We start from the raw sequence: 17,222 nt of genomic DNA, 5'->3' as shown, positions 1-17,222 counted from the left end.
ATGGATGATACCAGTAGCAATGTGCTATTAGTCATCCTGAATTGTCGAGGATGGAACATGGTCATAATCAGAGGCCTGATGAGACTTTTGGATACTCACATCGAATACTTCTCATTGTCACAGCCATTGAGGATTGGAAAATGCGCATTGTCACATCACCAACGTCAACAATGCATTTCTTAGTCTCGTGGGCATATACTAGCCGCATTTGCGATCCAGGATGCGGACCATTCAAAATGACATTTTAATGAGCCCTAATAGGCAAAATTTCTAGGCATATTAATCAAATTTAATACCATTTGAGCTTATAACCCACCTATATCTTTACTGTAATAATACTATCTTCAAACTATCATATGAATACCTCGATATAGTTGGTGCCTTAGGTGTCGAGATGCCGCGGTTTTAAACGGGATTAGCGGCAAAAATGGCTGGGAAAGAGCTCCGTCTCGAACTGTTTGCTAAACACGAACATCATCATATATCCTCATCACATTCTTCACTACCTCTTTTTGTGCTTTTTAGCCTTGGCAACATGTGCATAGCCGCCACATGGATGCCATTCTAATTCGTCATATCTAGGTGGTCATCTTGAGCTCTCATCTCTTCTTCCCGACTATCGCAATTTTTCGCGGCTGCCCTCTGACGCGACTTCCCTATTATTTTTTGAAGACCGTTACGCCTCAACCACACCATACAGCCGTGGTTTTCCTTCCTCGATGATACCCCTCTAATATCTAGTGAACAATTACCAACGATAGAACTGGGGCGAACAGGGGGGTTAAAGACATAACACCATGCGTCTTCACCTTATCATCCAACGCCACGGTCTCCCCGTAACGCGCATTCTCTGGACAACCACAGCACCGTCTCTCCTCGGACATGGAGTAGCATCGAGCTCATCACATGGAATTCCATCTACCTCAACAGCGATTGCTTCGACGCGCGCACCCAACGCCTCGTACGCAAATGGCGGATACACGATCGCGCAACTTCTGGAGGATCTGAATGAAGTTGTACCGTTGGAGACAGAGGCTGGACTGTTTGATCAGGAGGCTAGTGGACAATGGGGACTGGAAGATTATGCGGTTGAAGTCGAGGGGTCGGAATGTTTGCATTTTATGGAGGTGGAGGGTTTGCTTAGGGATGGGGATGAGGTTGTGTAAGTTCTACCTTTCTTCCCATGGTTTTGTGAAAGGTTGTAACATCTGACTTTGGCTTTATGTTAGAATTCGGGCTCTTCAGATATCAGATCTCAGGGCTAGGCGATTATCCGGCCGTCATCAAATTTCGGGGGATGGAAAGCATCTCATCGATGGAGTTCCCTTTGGCAAACCTTACTTGAAACGACCTACTTCTTCGCGGCCGGCGATTACTATTCCTCCTCGGAAGAAAAGACGCACTGTCTTCTCGAGCTGGGGACGTGGCGAAGACTACGAAGAAGAGGACACAGAGTGGGCACCAGCCGAACAGGGTTATCTAGGGCCGAGACTCTCTACATTGTTGGATGCTCGAAGGGACATCTCCGGGGAACGCGAGGAGGAAGACTATGAAGATGACCAGGAGGATGATTACGAGGATGTTCACCAGGATGTCCATGAAGATACCTACGAGGATGCTTATCAGGATGTCCAGGAGGATGCTGGTGATGGGACGGTCATCCGGCACACTGTCGAGACTGGAGATGCACAGGCCTCGGAAAGTGATGCTGAATTGTCCGAATTTGAGGTGGGGGAACTGGCCGATGAGCTGAAGGGTTTGAAAGAAGATCTGGAATCCTCCGGTTTTCCTGAAACCGGCGGGGCGGATTATGAACAGACCGAAGAACCAGAGCAGCTCCCCAAAGTAAAACCTAGCCCTAAGCAGACGGCCCCAGATGACAACTTTGCTCCGAGCGTCATCAACGTTGACGGATCCGTTGGGGAGGACACCCCCCGCAGAAAGTCTGTCAGGTTTCAGAGACAAGCTGCCAAGGAGTCACCAGTCCCTTCAAAATCAGAAAAGCCCGATGTCGCTGAAGTCTCAAATATAGAAGAACCTGCTTCGAGCCGCGCAAGTGCAAGCGACTCTAGTGAGTCGTCTTCGGATCAGACCTCGAGTTCCTCGTCGGATTCGGATTCAAATTCGGATTCGGATTCAGATTCAGATTCAGACTCGGATGACTCCAGCTCCGATTCTTCCAGCTCTGATTCAGATGGCGATTCTACATCATCGTCGGATTCGGACGATTCAGTGTCTACCTCGGTCTCCGAGGCAAAGCCTGTCGCCAAGATCAACCCACCTGGCCAAGGTTCTCAAAGGACCAAGAAAAGCAACCAGCGTAACAAGCTGCGCCGCAGGCTTTCAAAGCTCAAGGAAATCGGTGTCTTATCTTCACAGGCAGACTTTGCTACACTTCGGGAGTGGGAAGAGCAAAATCCAAACTGGCATCCACCAATCGAAGACAACCCTGTTGTCGGACAGAAGCGCCAGACCAAGGAACAAGAACTATCAGAGTTTGAGGCAAAAAGGCAGAAGTTGTTGCAAGATCTCGCGTCCGGTGGAATCGATATTGAAGCTATTTCTGAAAAGGAAAATGTCCCGCCAGGCAAGGACAAAGATCAACAGCATATCAGAGAAGACAGCGTGATTGTAGTCGATGCCGAACGCCAGTCACCGGATGAAATAGCTGCGGAACCCGCCAAAAAGCCCAAGCTGGATGTTTCAAGCACCAGACGTATGTTGTTCGGATCTTTGGGAGTCAGGACGCCACGGTCCAAGGAAGATGAAGAGGCGACTCGGGAAAAGCTCGCAGGGAAGAAAAACAACTTTCAACCTCAGGACGCGCTTAAGGAGGATCTTGACGAAATCGAAGACGACTCTGAGGTGAACTGGGAAGATAAGCTTGTGGTCAAAGCTACTGAGTGTATTTTCGACGACATAGTTCTGAGCGCCCCACCTTTCCCATTTGAGCAGCGATGGGATGTTGAGGCCCATGAAATTATAGGGCAACGCAAGGGCTGGGGAAAGAAACGGAGAAGGAGACGGAGGGTCCAGGTCTACGAAGAACCTGAAGAGGAGTACTACGAGAACGGTGATGAAAGTTACATCAATGGTGACATGGAGCTTGAATATGATGAACAGGGACCCGCGGAGCTCGAGTACGATGAACCGGAGCAACCGAATGGCGATATCCCAGACAACATGGACGGAATAGAACAAGGTTCAAATGAGGTGCCCGAAGACACACCCGGTGATCTTCCTCTCCTTCCCAACGATCTGGGTTCAGTCAGTGACCTGGTCGAAAGCGAGGCGAAAAAAGGATCGACCATTGCTTTCAAGCAACTCGACATGTCTAAGGCCACGAACTGGCAGCCCCGGATATCGGAATATCTAGTAGCTGAAATACATCATGTGTACGACGGCGGTATACTCAATATAAGACTTGCCCAACGGGATCGAAGACAAAAGGAAGAAGATGGTGGTGAAGAGGAAGAGAACGGCCCTCGCCAATACAGCGGATTCGAAATGCCGGGATTTGAAGACGATGAGGCGGAAGATGATGGATTTCGAGAGGTATCATTTGCAGATCTCATGGAACCAAAGCTTCTCCGGGCTGCTAAAGCTGCCAGCCGGGAAGCTACCAAACCCAGCCTGTCAGTAAATTAATCCTCTTTTACTCCTGGAATTGTCCGGCGTTCATTCGCTTACCCGACAAAGTTTCCCTGCAGCAGAGGAGCCTGTCCCGATCTCTGATCCGGCAACAGACGAGGCCGGCATTGCGTCCACCAAAAAAGACCATTCACCACCGAACAAAGGTCATGGCTCGCAAGTCCAGGAGTCAGAGGTACCAGAAAGCGAAACCCTTGACGGCATCAAATATCCCGTTAAAGGACTCCAGGCGAAAGATACTCCTGGGAAGCGGAGTGTAAGCCCTCCTGTCAAGTCACCAGAATTTACCGGGTTTGAACCTTCCTCGCACCTCGAGGCTGATATCAAAAGCAGCCCGAAGCGTGAAGCCCGCAACACTAGGCCCGTCAAAGCTGCAAAAAATTCAGGCGATGATAAAGAATCCGACGTTGGTCTACCAGAAATTAAAGCAGAAAAAACGGATCCGCAGCCAGCACCGCACTCGCCTCTTCCTCCCGATTTTTCTGATACTATTTACCCGGCGGTTAATATGGACGACGACTTGGAGATTATTAGCATCCCCGAAATATTTGAAAACTTCGACCGTTATCTGGAAGCCTTCTGTGAGGGAAAAAACCCGCCTCCCTTTCGCTTTTCACCAGAGCCCAAAAAAGAAGAATTGAGTCAGAACCCAGCCCGGCCGCTATCTCGCTCCTCCGTGTCTTCGACAGTTCCGAATCCGTTCTATAAAATCGACAAGGCCCAAGAAGAGCGCCAACAACGCAACTCCGAGAAGACACAGGACAAAACTGTCAACGAAGACATAGACAACACCATGGAACCAATGTCTCTTGAGGAGAGCTGCGTGGCTTCCCCGGCTGCGCACGAATTACCGACCAGTGCACAACCGCAGAGCAAACAGTCAGTCACGCTGCCGCATTTGTCACCTATCAGTTCGATCCCGGAAACCAACTTGCAACCCAAGGGAGAGCCTGCCTCACAGCCACCCGAGGCATCCCAGATGTCCGATATAGTAGACCTGACCCAATCCAGTCCACCCGTCTCCCCAGATGGGAGCGACGAGGATTTTGCCAGATCTCAAAGACTATCACAAGGGCCGGGATGGGTGCAAAAGACCCTGCCTAGCACGCGCAGGCGAACGAGGTCATCGACGACACCAAGGGTCCAGACGCTACATGAGTCGAGCATCACTCCACCACCGAGTCGGAGAAGGAAATCGCGGCGATAGAAGAGGTTGAGATATATAGACACGTGTTATGAGGTTTGCTGAATCTTACGGTTTATTTTTATTTTTATTTTTATTTTTTCCTAGCCATGTACGGGGTTAATTTGGTTTGTTATGTCGGGGCGCAGCGGAATTGCTATGAATACTTGTGCTGTTGTGTGTATATTATCAACGATATCCTGTACAAAATCATTGCTGGAATATGGTTATGATGTTTACTCCAGGCTGGTCTGCTAATCGACTCTAATTTTGTTTTTGTTTTTTACTGATTCTTTCCATCATCATCGATATACAAAAGTCCATTAGAAAACCGGTTGGTGAGCAATCACTCGGCCCTGATTGGCGGAGGGCATTCCTGCACGTATTCACAGCGACGTCATGAAGAGTCAAGCACTCGAAAAGCATGACAGCAAGATACGAAGGCAGAGGACCAGAAAGGCGAAATATAAATCATGCCATCGAGTGAAACCTAGCCTACTCGGAGCCTTTCTGGTTCTGGATTTCTCGACAATTACCCCAGCGTTGCGTTACTCAACCCTATCCAACACCCTCCCTAGCTACCTATCACCCTCATCCTAGAAACATTCCAGAGAATTGATTGATCCCATGCACCGACCCCTCCCCCGCTCTGGACCACGTATCTCCAGCTCATTCGAAAGCGTTGCGTGCTTATCCTCTATATCTGTGTTGCCCTCCGAGGGTGTTTCGAGGTCCCCTCTTCCCCGCTGTCGTTGCAGCTGCCGTAATTCCAACACCTGCTCCTGCTCGTGCTGCATCCACCCATCACCATTGTCGTCATCCTTGAATCAAGCTCAAACCACGAGCCTTGGTTCCTCCTCCACATTTTCAAAACATCCCCGCTGGGCCCCAACCCGTCGTTTGTTTTCGTCGACTTCCTCTTCCACATTATCCAAAACCCCATCGCTCAATATGGCGCAGGAATATAAACTCAAGGACCTCTCGTCCCTCACGGATGTGCAGAATATGGAGAAGGTAGAATCAGAGGTGGAGGGGATCGATGGTGGAAAAGTATTGGTCGTCCGATTCAATGGCCAAGTACATGCCATGAGTCCAAAGTGTACGCATTACGGGGCACCGTTGAAATTGGGCGTTGTTTCGCCGGATGGAAGGATTACGTGCCCATGGCATGGAGGTGGGTATTTTCATTTTCCATGGATTTCTTGGTATGAATGATGTGGGTGCTGATGGTGCTGTAGCATGCTTTAATATTGGCAGTGGAGACGTTGAGGATGCGCCTGCTCCTAATGCTTTGAATAAGTTCGAGGTCGTGGAGAAGAATGGAGCGGTTTATATCAAGGGTGAGGAGTCGGCGATTAGATTTGGACAGAGGGATCCTGTTCTGAAGTGCAGTGCCTCTGAGCCGGAGAGGGTCGTTATTGTTGGAGGGTAAGTCGTCGTCTTTTTCCTTCTGGATTATATCAACTCAACGAGGCTGATCTCTCTATAGTGGAAGCGGAACCCTTGGAGTGGTGCAGGCTATTCGCGAATTGAAATACAAAGGAACCATCACCATCATCTCCAAAGAACCGAATTTGATCATCGACCGAACCAAGCTGTCCAAGGCTCTAATCCCTGACGTAGAGAAGATCCTCTGGCGCCCTGAGGAATGGTACAAGTCCGCCTCTATCAACACTGTCTTTGACGAAGTGATCTCCGTCGACTTCAATAGCAAGGCTGTCACTACAAAATCCGGCAAAGCATACCCGTACACCAAGCTGGTTCTTGCTACGGGTGGTATGCCACGTTCTCTTCCAATGGAAGGGTTCAAGACCTTGAGCAATATCTTCCTGCTTCGCACCGTCACCGACGTGCAGGATATCCTCACAGCAGTGGGGGATAAGAACAAGAAGATTGTGGTCATCGGAAGTTCCTTCATCGGAATGGAGGTGGGCAATGCCCTCGCCAAGGAAAACGACGTGACCATCGTGGGCATGGAAAATGCCCCCATGGAAACCGTCATGGGCGAGAAAGTTGGCCGGATCTTCCAGAATAACCTCGAAAAGGCCGGCGTCAAATTCAAACTAGCCACATCCGTCGCCAAAGCAATTGCATCCGATTCTTACCCCAAGAGTGTCGGTGCTGTGCACCTGAAAGACGGCACACAGCTCCCAGCCGATTTAGTCATTCTAGGCGTTGGCGTTCGTCCGGCTACAGATTTCCTGCGCGAAAACCCCTCCATCCAGCTCGAGCAAGACGGCTCCATCAAAACAGACGAACATTTCGCCGTACCAGGTCTCAACAATGACGTCTACGCCATCGGAGATATTGCAACATACCCCTACCACGGACCAGGCACCGACCCAGAAAAGGGCACATACACAAGAATCGAGCACTGGAACGTTGCGCAGAATGCCGGCCGAGGCGTTGCCCGATCCATCGTGCACAGTTTCTCGTCCTCGCTGCAGTCTCTCAAGCCCAAGGTGTTCATTCCTATTTTCTGGTCTGCGTTGGGCGCTCAGTTGCGGTATTGCGGTAATACTCCCAATGGATGGGATGGGTTGATTCTTCGTGGTGAGCCCGAGAATGCGAAGTTCGTTGCGTATTACACAAAAGGTAACACGGTGGTTGCTGTCGCTACGATGGGGATGGACCCTATCATGGCTAAGAGTGCAGAGTTGATGCGGAGGGGGAATATGCCTACCAAGGCGGAGATTGAGAGTGGTGTGGATGTATTGGCTGTTGGGGTGCCAAAGACGATGAATATCTAAATTGAGATTTCATCTTTATTAATGGGGACACTATAATAGCAAAGTAACAATATATGTCCATTACGACCATCGGCTTTAACAAGATAATGAATTTTGATTGCTGTCCTTTCTAACGCCAACCATGAAATCGAATATATGACATGAGAATGACAAGCGTGCATACATTGTAGTTAAATGACAAGAATAAACCACCTCAACTCAACTCGAGGATATCATTTATTTCTCTTTCTTCTTCGACTTGGTCTTCGTCTTCTTTTCCTTTTCCGCCTTGGGCTCCTTCTTCTTGACTGGTGATTCTAAAGGCTCGGCCTCTGCGGCGTCTTGCTGTTCAGCCTGGGCAGAAGTTCCTCTAAATGGTAACGCTCCGGACATGGTAGGTCTGTGGGGCGTCATGGCAGCCGAAAAATTGCCATTGCGCTCGTCTTCGATGACCTTGGCTTCTTCCTCGGGGGTGAGCATGGTACCCTCGATGCTCATAAAGCCACGCTCCCGCTCAGTGCCCGGGATAACGTCGATGTCGACGACGCGGAATTTAACCGTACCGCGCACCCGATGGCCAGATACAGACTGGAAGTAGCCTTCTGCGGCTGCGTCGTCGTCCTCTCCACCGGCGAGTTCCTGGTCGATAGTCTCGGAGAGTGGGTTCGCATCCGACGCCAGAGCAACGGGCTTGAAGTGTTCCTTTTCCGGGTTGAAGAAGGGGGAGGCTTCAGAGTCCTCGTCGTCCTCGGAATTCTTTTGCTTGTCTCCACTGTCATCAGTGGCACCGCTCTCTCCCTCCTCGCCTGGAGGAACCCACTTCCAGCTCGTGGGGAGTCTTTTCCGCTCAATGCCTACGGAGAAAAGGTTGAGGACCACGGCTCCCAAGAAACCTTCCGACTGGACATTCACCCATCCCTCGAGGATTTGACCGCGCTGCGGGCGGAATACCAAGAAGGTTGCTGTCAAGTAGACGTACAAAACACCGTACTCGTTTGCCGTGGTCGCGAGGGTCAAGGGCTGTGGGTTTGGATCGTTGGGGTTGGAGGCGGATGACGCAGAGGGCGGGGTACTAGATATCGAGGCATTGGAGTAGGCCAGCACAATACCCTTCAGGGGCGGGTAGTACGTGAGAAGGAGAGGCGAAAGATGCTCAGCCAAAAGCGAAGCGAGAGCGTGCGTCGGGGAGATGGAAATGGGCGACAGAGGAAGATAGAGTGATGCGGTAGTCAGCGTATAAGGAGAGTCGGGAATGCTCGATGATGCCGTTTCCGATTTGCTTTTCGCCTTGGCCTTGGATTTTTTGCTCTTTTTTTCCGATGTTGCGGCCTCATCTGCGATCTCGTGCCTCCGCTTCTTCTTCTTCAATGGCGACGAGTGCTGATCCTTATTCTTATGCTTGCGTTTGCGCTCGGGTTCTATCACTCCGGTCTGCGGAGGACTAGTATCGATATCCATCGCATCAATTGCCATGGTGGACAAAATGTGCCCCGCAGAGCTATATCTAAATATCAATTGGCGATAATGAGGTTTTTTTTTTCTTTAGAGTCGAGAACTTTTTTTTTTTTTCGTTGGCTTGCGGGGAGGATCGGGAAGGCGGTATGTAGGGCGGTGGGATGCTGGGGCAGCAAGACAAGTGTCAATCATGGCCAGTCGTGTTGATTATCATCACTTATGCAAGTCATATTGTGATATACAGGTATTAGTTTTGGGTGTCTACATTATTTCATGGAGAGTTGAGGATTTGGCGCTGTCATGTCGTCCCTCCTGTCCTTTGCTGGTTGGGCATTTCTCCCTAATGTAAGTGCATTATCCCAACCGCGATATAAACGGTCGTGGTTAACAAAGAATCTCCCCAGTATGCAACCTCTATCCTCCAGAACATCTATTATGGAATCACAATTCGCGCAGGAGATCCCCGGCCTCAGCCCCCATCTCCACGGTATGCGAAACATCGCCGTCGCATCTTCATCTTTGTCGTAACGAGCTACCTCCTGTATACGCTCTACGAAACATTCTATCAGGTCCGAGTCGCAGGCGACTTCTACCGTGTTCTGGGCGTCTCCCCACTGGCTGATGACAAGGTGATCAAGTCGCGATTCCGACGGCTGGCAGCCCAGCATCATCCGGACAAAGTGGTCTCGGGCAATGGGGTCCCATACGCGGGGTCGGAAAACTACTTTGTATACCTAAAGCTGGCGCAGGATACGTTGCTGGACCCGGCCAAACGGTTTGCATACGATCGATTCGGGCCAGAGATTTTGACTTGGAATAATAAGAAGACGATGCAAGATTTCTTCTTTGCGGCGTTCCAGTCGATCATTCCGCAGTACCTGGCAGGATTTACGACGGTCATTTTTCTAAATTTCACCTGGTGGTCTAACTGGGGCCGTTACGTGAGTGGTGTCCCTGTAATTGTTTAAATCTATCTAACATGGCTGTTTATAGTGGCGCTTCTTCACCTTCGCTGCTCTGATTACACTCGAACTTGCCTTGACTACTCACCCCCTGGCGCTATTCATGCCCGCATCATATCTTCCTCCAGCTCTGCAAAGTATACTAGGAATCTCCACCCATTCGACTTTCTATCTTCTTCCGTTCCAAATTTTGACGCTCGCCCGACGGGCCTCTGTTACGCTGCATATCTTCATCTCCCAGCTCACCCCGCCAGAAGCAACCAAGTCGTCATCTGTCCCCGCAGCTGAGCGAATAAACCCGCAACTTCTCCAGCGCCTGGGACAGGTGATGCAGCTTTCAGGTGCAACTGATTCCGAAGCCACTCGACTGTTACAACTGGGCTTTGCTCCGTTCCGTGGGGATCGAGAGGGCGTGGCTACCTTGCGCAAGGGAATGAAGGAGGGATTGGTGTTGAGCAGTGTGAGGCGAAGTCCAGAAGTGCAGCAAGCTGTTGCTCAAGTTATCCAAAGGAAAAACGAGGAAAAGAAGGCAGATTGAAATGTGTATTAGATTTAAATAATTGTAACATTTATTGATACCATTGAATATATTCGTCAACTCCTTTACGAAGACTTTTATCGAAGAAATTTTGTCCATCGTTGAATGGGGGTGAATATCTCACGTTGGTGAGTGGTGAGGCATTATTGAAATGAAAAGAAGTAGTGTTGCATTGGCAGTGGATCAATTCGGCCTGGTTGGATGCTATTTTGTTGGCGCTTAGATGATGTGGATGGCAGTGCCTACGCAAGTGTCTAGGCATAGTTTATTATATTATAGGATGGTTATCTTGTTACACTGTCTGGAGGAGAGGCGGTGCAAATAATGATAGTAGGTACCTTTTAGTAGTATTTTGTATGATTACTGTTCTGGTCTCAATTCCAAGACAAGCGGTCGAGCAATAATACCAAACACTGCGTCATGGGACGGCTAGTTGATGCAGTAGGGGTGAATACATGATGATGGATGATCGGAGCAGCGACGGATGACGGGATGAACGGGTCAGTTCAGCCATGGTTTCTTTTTTTTTTTCTAACTCTTTGTTCCCCCTCATTTCCTTTTTATTTTCGTTTCGTTTCATCCAATTCTGGTGTTTGTGCTCCGATTCCGAATGTGGCGACCCGACCGGGTTTGGAATTCTTGGTTGCGTACAGGAGCAACTAACGAGGAACTTACTGTTGTTCTGGTGATAGGATCAGATGATTGGCCTCGACACTGAGCTTGCCGGAGGAGGAGAAGGTGAGATGGCCATGGGATTAGTTATTCTCGGCTTGTACTCGTCTTATGATCTATCCAAGATCTGCTCATCTAGAGCGCTGCGTCGGAAGCTGTGGAAGGGGAAGTTGTCCAAAGTCTAACGACTGGTTGACCAACATTTGCCGGCGGGACTGGCGATCCATACTAGAGAATGAGCACTCATTCAAGAGCAGGAAAGATAGAATCATCAATCAAATAGAATAGAATATATAGTAAATAATAATGAAGAAACATTATAATATACTATTACCCATCTATGCCTATCTATACCTAGGCACCTAGGTGTCTATACGCGTACCGTACGAAACGCGGAGACTACAACCTCAACTCCTCTCCGGCTTCTTCTTCTCTCCTACTAAATTCTCTCCCTGACCGCACAGAAGTCTACTAGACGAACCACACCAACCCGAAAACCACAAACCAAAACCACACCACAATGAAACCTCCATCCCCATCCCTTTCTTCTCCTTCTCCCTCTTTTTCTTCTTCCCTCCCCCCCATCCCCCATCCATCTTCACCATCACCACTTCCCAAGGCAGACTATGTCATCATCCTCCATCAGCCCTGCGTACAGACTTTTGCCTCGCCTCGTCGTGTCTCGCCGCCGCTTTTGACCTGCTGGAACCAAAACCAAACAAAACCACTTTCTCAGCCCAACTCTCCAGCCATCCTGACGTGAGGCGGTTGACTTCTTTCTCCCACGTCACAATCGCCTTTTGAAATACTTCATTCTTCTCACCACTCCCCCCCAACCTACCTACTTTTCTGTTTGCGAAAACTCCCTATTCCGGCTTTGTCGGCTTGTTTATTTCTTTCCCCTTTTTTTCTTTGACTGAAGAAAGAAAAAAAAATTAACACACGACCAAAAGGGAAAAAGAAAAGAAAAAGGAAACAATATTTCCATACAACCTCACTTCAGAACAATGCCGTCGTCTAGCTCTGCTACGTCTACCGCCAACGGTCGCTCCAGCCGGACTGGAACTTCCAAAGGCACGGTCGTCCTCAAGCTGTCCTCTGACCTACTGAGTCGTTTTGCCAGTCCTGCCGACGTTAAAAGCAAGATCAACAGCACCGACCTTCTCAGCTCTCCCATCAAGAAGGAAACAAAGGATATGAAGGAATCCTCTCCTGCCTCGTCTTTCGCGGACCCACCGATTCCCCCTTCGTCCGTCGATAATGCCTCAGATGCTGCCTCAACTCCCGCTACAGGTGCTGCGTCTGCAGAAACTCCTCGTCGGAAGGGTGTGCCTGGTCCTAAGCCTGGAAGCAAGAGAGGTCTCAACCAGACGGGTGAAGCGGTTCCCAAGGCGCGAGGGAAGCCTGGGCCGAAAAAGAAGCCTAGACTGTATGTTTCCTTTGCCCTTGTCTATTTTTCTAGTCTGTTCGCATGATCACTAACATTAATTTTTATAGTGATGATGGAAACCTCGACGCAGCCAAACCCCTTCCACCTGGTCACAAGCTAGGCCCCAAGGCCAACACTGGTGCCATTAATGCTGGTCTGCGTGCTTTGGATCGCTCGGGTGCTCCGTGTCGCAAGTGGCAGCGCAAGCCTCTACAACTCAAGAGCTTTACCGGCATTCAATGGCAGCTTTCCACCTGGAGCTTGCCCAAGTCCCAGAACCCCGAGCAGAACGGCGAAGTCAACGCGACTGTTCTTGAGACGGGTGACAGCGACAGCAAGGCCAACCAGAGTGCCAGTGGTGTCCCCAGCGAGAAAAGCAACTCTGGAGATGGGGGTCTCACGCCAGTTCCTCAGCCAATGGTCGAGGCTTCTTCTCCCGCTATTGCAATGACCGCCTAGGCTTCTATGCCCCAACAGCACCACTATTGATCCACTCGATCATCTCGCATATCAACATTCTTGTAAAATATTTTTTTCTTTTGCTTTTTTTCTTATCTTTTGGACGGGTTTCAGCGTTTGTCGGCTTTTTGTTCCTGGTTTCGGCGTCGGTTTGAAGAGTTGTTTCATCAACCACTATTCTAATTTGTTATCTTCAGGCATGGATGGATAGAGCTCTCTATTTATGTCTACACTGGTCTGGCTGCTACATTATCTTCTTTGTTTCTGTTCTACTTGTTACCAACCGCTGGCTTATCTTCTATGTGTACCACTAGGGGTTTTTTACGGAGGAATTGGGTTTTGATTTTTATTGGGGGTATCTTTCTGGCCGCATGTCAGCCATGCAGGAATTTATGGGCATTGTATTATTGGTCTCGAAGCGAAAAGCTGCAGAGATAAAAGGATTATGGTTGTTAACGTATTCAATTATTAGCATTGTTTTACCATCGGTTCATTGTAGTATTTGAAGATGTTTAATGTCAGCTTCAAGGCTACCGATAGGGTATCCTTGAACATTGTTGCTCTGGATGCAACGTCTGGTATATATTAAGTTTATATGCTGTCATGGTGTCGCGTGTCGGCCATTATTCCGTTTTTGATATACCATGGAGCTGTATATGAACCTGTAAGCTTGATTTCGATACTATCCGAGCATGATGATTCTGGCAGGGGAGCTGAGATGGTGTGATCACCTGTTTTCTGGCCAAGATGAAATCATGTCAGACAAGGAGGGGGTGTTGAGGAATATGCAGGATAGGATATGTATCTGGTATGTCTATATATTCATCCATCTACAGAGAATCGATTGCCTGAGATGTTTAAGAATTACCATCAAGATCAATACTAAACACCTACCTAACGAATTCTTAATCTAATCATCCATTCCTTATTTGTCTTTAGATGTCTTCTGATCATGACAGGCCCCAGCGTCTTCCCCCGCAGTGTAATGTCAGTGTACTCCCTACGGGCACTGCTATAATAACATGCCTGTCGTAGTGTAGAAGAAGAGGAGTAGTGTCCCATTCTAACCAGCCATCATGGATTCGAGGGGTTTCAGTCTTTCCCTCGTTCTGTTCTCTATCATACTCTGCAACCGTCGTACATGAGGACATCCATCGTACACGGTCGGGTGCTTGCTTGTCTGTCTGTCTGTTGGCTTCTTGATTGATTTACGGATCCTTGATTTAATGGATTAACATCTACTCATCATCACCATCTTCATCTTCTGAAAGAAGATAAAAAGTTGTTGCTGCTTCCGGTTGTCGTCGTCCGTTTACGGAAAGGGCATCTAATATTGACGCCATTTCTCCAACAGACGACATCAACCGAAGAACCGGACGAAAGAAAGGAAGACGACTGTGGCTTTCAGAATAAACTTATTAGCCTCGTCTTGATAGAGCATCAAGACAGCCAACCGTGGGTGGCTTTTCCAGCTCGTGTGAGAGTGCTCGTCTGGCGGCTGCTTGTTGGATCCGCCCAACGACGACAGCATGACCAATGCTCCTTTCCCCCCATCCGGTGGAGCTCGAGGAGGAGCTCCTCCAACATTAACAACCTCATATCCCAGTCCCAGCATTTCCTCGATCCCACGCCGTTCTTCCTACGCCTCGGTCCTGTCCGGGACCGCACTCTCTCCACAAAGCTCTAGCAACAGTCCCTTTTCGCACCTGTTTCCCTCTTCCGCCCACCACTCCACTTCATCCTATCTACCCCCCGCGCCCTTCCCACCCGACGGCCGCCAACAGACGCTCTCATCCGCCGCCGTGGATGCAGATATGCAGATGAATTCCGCCTGGAGGTCGACGCCAGGACCGGGCGATTCGCTTCCTCTGTATTCCCGCAAGTTCAACAGCTTCCCCCGCTACGATACCTTCCTCCACGGCCCTGGCTCCAGCTACCCCGAAGCTTCCTCGTCCCCTCCCTTCTTCACCCCATCATACCTCCGCGACTCCCGATACATCTCCCGCCTTGATGCCGCCCATCGAGCAAAGCTCGCCGCCCAGCATGACGCTGTCGCCTCTTCCTCTGCCGCTTCGAATCCCCTCTCTGCTTCCTCGAGCCATGTAAATCTCCACCGCATGGCCCCATCCCACCGCGGAATGACGTATGATATCATCGAAAGAGAACCCCCCAAAACCGACGACGAAAACCTCCAGCCCCTCCCGGCTCGATGGAATGATGCGGATAAGTATTCCGGACTCGAGCTTACTGGTGGGGGTCTTGAGGTTCGGTATACAGGCCCGATCAATAAGCATGATCATGAAGCGGCCGCTGTCCGTGCTGATAACCCCATGCCGCCACAATGTGGAATCTACTATTTTGAAATTACCATCCATTCGAAACCGAAGGAGGGGTATGTTTTGGACTTTCTTTAGTAGGATTGTAATAAATGCTGACTATAGTAGAATGATCGGAATCGGATTCTCTAGCAATAAAGCGTCTGTGGAAAGACTTCCCGGGTGGGAGCAGGAATCCTGGGCCTATCACGGCGATGATGGCAAGTCATTTTTTGGAGAAAGTCAAGGCCAAGGGCGACCGTATGGTCCGACTTTTGGAGCGGGCGACACAGTGGGATGTGGTGTGAACTTTTCTACGGGCTGTGCCTTTTTTACCAAGAATGGTGATTTCCTGGGTATGGTGCTACTATGGGATAGCTTTCTACAAGCGGACGCTGACAATATCCATCTAGGTAATGCCTTCCGGGAACTGAGAAATGTGAAGCTGTACCCATCTGTGGGAATGAAGAAGCAACCGCCTGTGCACCTGGCTGCGAACTTCGGGCAGCTGCCATTCATATTCGACATTGATGGCATGGTCAAGGTGTGTGCTGTTCGATAGATTTGATCGGGTATTAAATGCTAACCTGATGCCCTGCAGAAAGAAAAGTTTTCTATCCATTCAGAGATCAACGCAACGAGCACGGCGAACTTACAACCACCGTTGGATGAGAGTACACTGCTCCAGGAGCTGGTTGCACAGTTATTGGCTCATGATGGCTATGTAGAAACAGCCCGGGCCTTTGCCGGAGAAGTTGTTGCAGAATCGGGAGCGCTGCAGAGTGATCGTGAAAAGTCGCTCAAGAAATACGAGGTGGAAGAGGACGTGGAAGCGATTAATCGACAGAGTAAGAGATTCATCCATCCCCTTCCTGATCCTCGCTAACTGCGACCGCAGAGATTCGAGCGGCGATTCTCGATGGCGATATTGACAAAGCATTGAAGTACACCAATGCGTACTACGCGAATGTTTTACACGATTATCCTCACATCCACTTCAAACTACGATGTCGCAAGTTTTTGGAGATGATACGACGATGCAATGAAGTGTCGCTGGCGGCACCAAAACGAGGCAAGACATCCAACGGGCTGTCGGATGGCGGTGCCGTGTTCGACCAGGAAATGGAGCTGGACGAGCAGATGCAGGAAGGAGATGGCTGGGAGGCCGATGGGATGGATACCGAGGAGCCTGAGACGATGGCCCGATTCTACGAGCTCCTGACCGAAGCTGTGCAGTATGGACAACAACTGCGGATAGACTATCCGACAGACGAACGAGGCGGTAACAAAAAGATGCTGGATGGCATCTTCTCGCTAGTAGCATACTCTCATCCGAAACGGTCGATGCATGGTCACTATCTGGACACCAGAGGGCGGGCAATTGTGGCAGAGGAGTTGAATTCGGCCATTTTAGGTAAGTTCATGTTTCAGCCCGCTTTTCATATCTGCGGATAAGAGCTGACAGGCGCAGTATCTCTCGGCAAATCGTCATCGGCCGCATTGGAGCGACTATACCAACAGACGGAAGTACTGGTGAATGAGATTAGTGAGGAAGGCGGCGCTGGGGCGTTTATCAATGTGCGGAATGATTTCTTGATTTGATTTGACCACTGGAGCGTCTGAATATTTTTAAGTTACTCTAAGTGCATTTGAAGACTGGGACTACTCGATTCATTATTTTTCTCCATTCTTCGTTTTCTATCTCTTTTGTGCAATTGCGCGATGAGCCCCTCTGGTGATCAATTACGTATTATTATGTATGCCTCACTATGTATATGGGTTTCACATGGCAAATGGCAGTAGGACATGCATCTAAATGCTTTGAGAAC

At 49.4% G+C, this 17,222-nt stretch overlaps 6 protein-coding genes across 6 annotated transcripts; 5 read left to right on the top strand and 1 right to left on the bottom strand.

Annotated features, from left to right (window-relative positions):
• The first annotated feature begins 683 nt into the window (after positions 1 to 683).
• On the top strand, positions 684 to 5,160 carry ASPWEDRAFT_579937 (uncharacterized protein). Its single transcript, XM_040838356.1, has 3 exons — positions 684 to 1,162; positions 1,230 to 3,635; positions 3,700 to 5,160. Exons 1-3 carry the CDS (start codon positions 798 to 800, stop codon positions 4,856 to 4,858), a joined length of 3,930 nt encoding a protein of 1,309 aa, XP_040688046.1. The 5' UTR covers positions 684 to 797; the 3' UTR covers positions 4,859 to 5,160.
• Positions 5,161 to 5,785: 625 nt separating this feature from the next.
• Positions 5,786 to 7,584, top strand: nfr1 (putative AIF-like mitochondrial oxidoreductase (Nfrl); the record flags this gene model as incomplete). The annotated part of the gene is made up of 3 exons (XM_040828401.1): positions 5,786 to 6,008; positions 6,073 to 6,262; positions 6,324 to 7,584. 3 exons carry the CDS (start codon positions 5,786 to 5,788, stop codon positions 7,582 to 7,584), a joined length of 1,674 nt encoding a protein of 557 aa, XP_040688045.1.
• Positions 7,585 to 7,692: 108 nt separating this feature from the next.
• Positions 7,693 to 9,133, bottom strand: ASPWEDRAFT_579940 (DNA-directed RNA polymerase I subunit RPA43). Its single transcript, XM_040838357.1, has one exon. The coding sequence runs from the start codon at positions 9,034 to 9,036 to the stop codon at positions 7,801 to 7,803; it is 1,236 nt and encodes a 411-aa protein (XP_040688044.1). The 5' UTR covers positions 9,037 to 9,133; the 3' UTR covers positions 7,693 to 7,800.
• An 8-nt stretch (positions 9,134 to 9,141) lies between these two features.
• Positions 9,142 to 10,518, top strand: ASPWEDRAFT_158097 (J domain-containing protein; the record flags this gene model as incomplete). Its single annotated transcript, XM_040829739.1, has 3 exons — positions 9,142 to 9,363; positions 9,423 to 9,959; positions 10,012 to 10,518. Exons 1-3 carry the CDS (start codon positions 9,319 to 9,321, stop codon positions 10,516 to 10,518), a joined length of 1,089 nt encoding a protein of 362 aa, XP_040688043.1. The 5' UTR covers positions 9,142 to 9,318.
• A 1,679-nt stretch (positions 10,519 to 12,197) lies between these two features.
• ASPWEDRAFT_112810 (uncharacterized protein) lies at positions 12,198 to 13,078 on the top strand (the record flags this gene model as incomplete). The annotated part of the gene is made up of 2 exons (XM_040828358.1): positions 12,198 to 12,619; positions 12,688 to 13,078. 2 exons carry the CDS (start codon positions 12,198 to 12,200, stop codon positions 13,076 to 13,078), a joined length of 813 nt encoding a protein of 270 aa, XP_040688042.1.
• A 1,377-nt stretch (positions 13,079 to 14,455) lies between these two features.
• ASPWEDRAFT_579892 (putative Ran-binding protein (RanBP10)) lies at positions 14,456 to 17,125 on the top strand. Its single transcript, XM_040838355.1, has 5 exons — positions 14,456 to 15,470; positions 15,523 to 15,937; positions 15,995 to 16,241; positions 16,292 to 16,807; positions 16,865 to 17,125. Exons 1-5 carry the CDS (start codon positions 14,608 to 14,610, stop codon positions 16,993 to 16,995), a joined length of 2,172 nt encoding a protein of 723 aa, XP_040688041.1. The 5' UTR covers positions 14,456 to 14,607; the 3' UTR covers positions 16,996 to 17,125.
• The last annotated feature ends 97 nt before the right edge of the window (positions 17,126 to 17,222 follow it).

This window comes from Aspergillus wentii, assembly GCF_001890725.1.
Source record: "Aspergillus wentii DTO 134E9 unplaced genomic scaffold ASPWEscaffold_5, whole genome shotgun sequence".
NCBI classification, from domain to species: Eukaryota; Fungi; Ascomycota; class Eurotiomycetes; order Eurotiales; family Aspergillaceae; genus Aspergillus; species Aspergillus wentii.
Note: the sequence above shows the minus strand (reverse complement) of the source record. Positions and strands in the feature narration are given on the sequence as shown.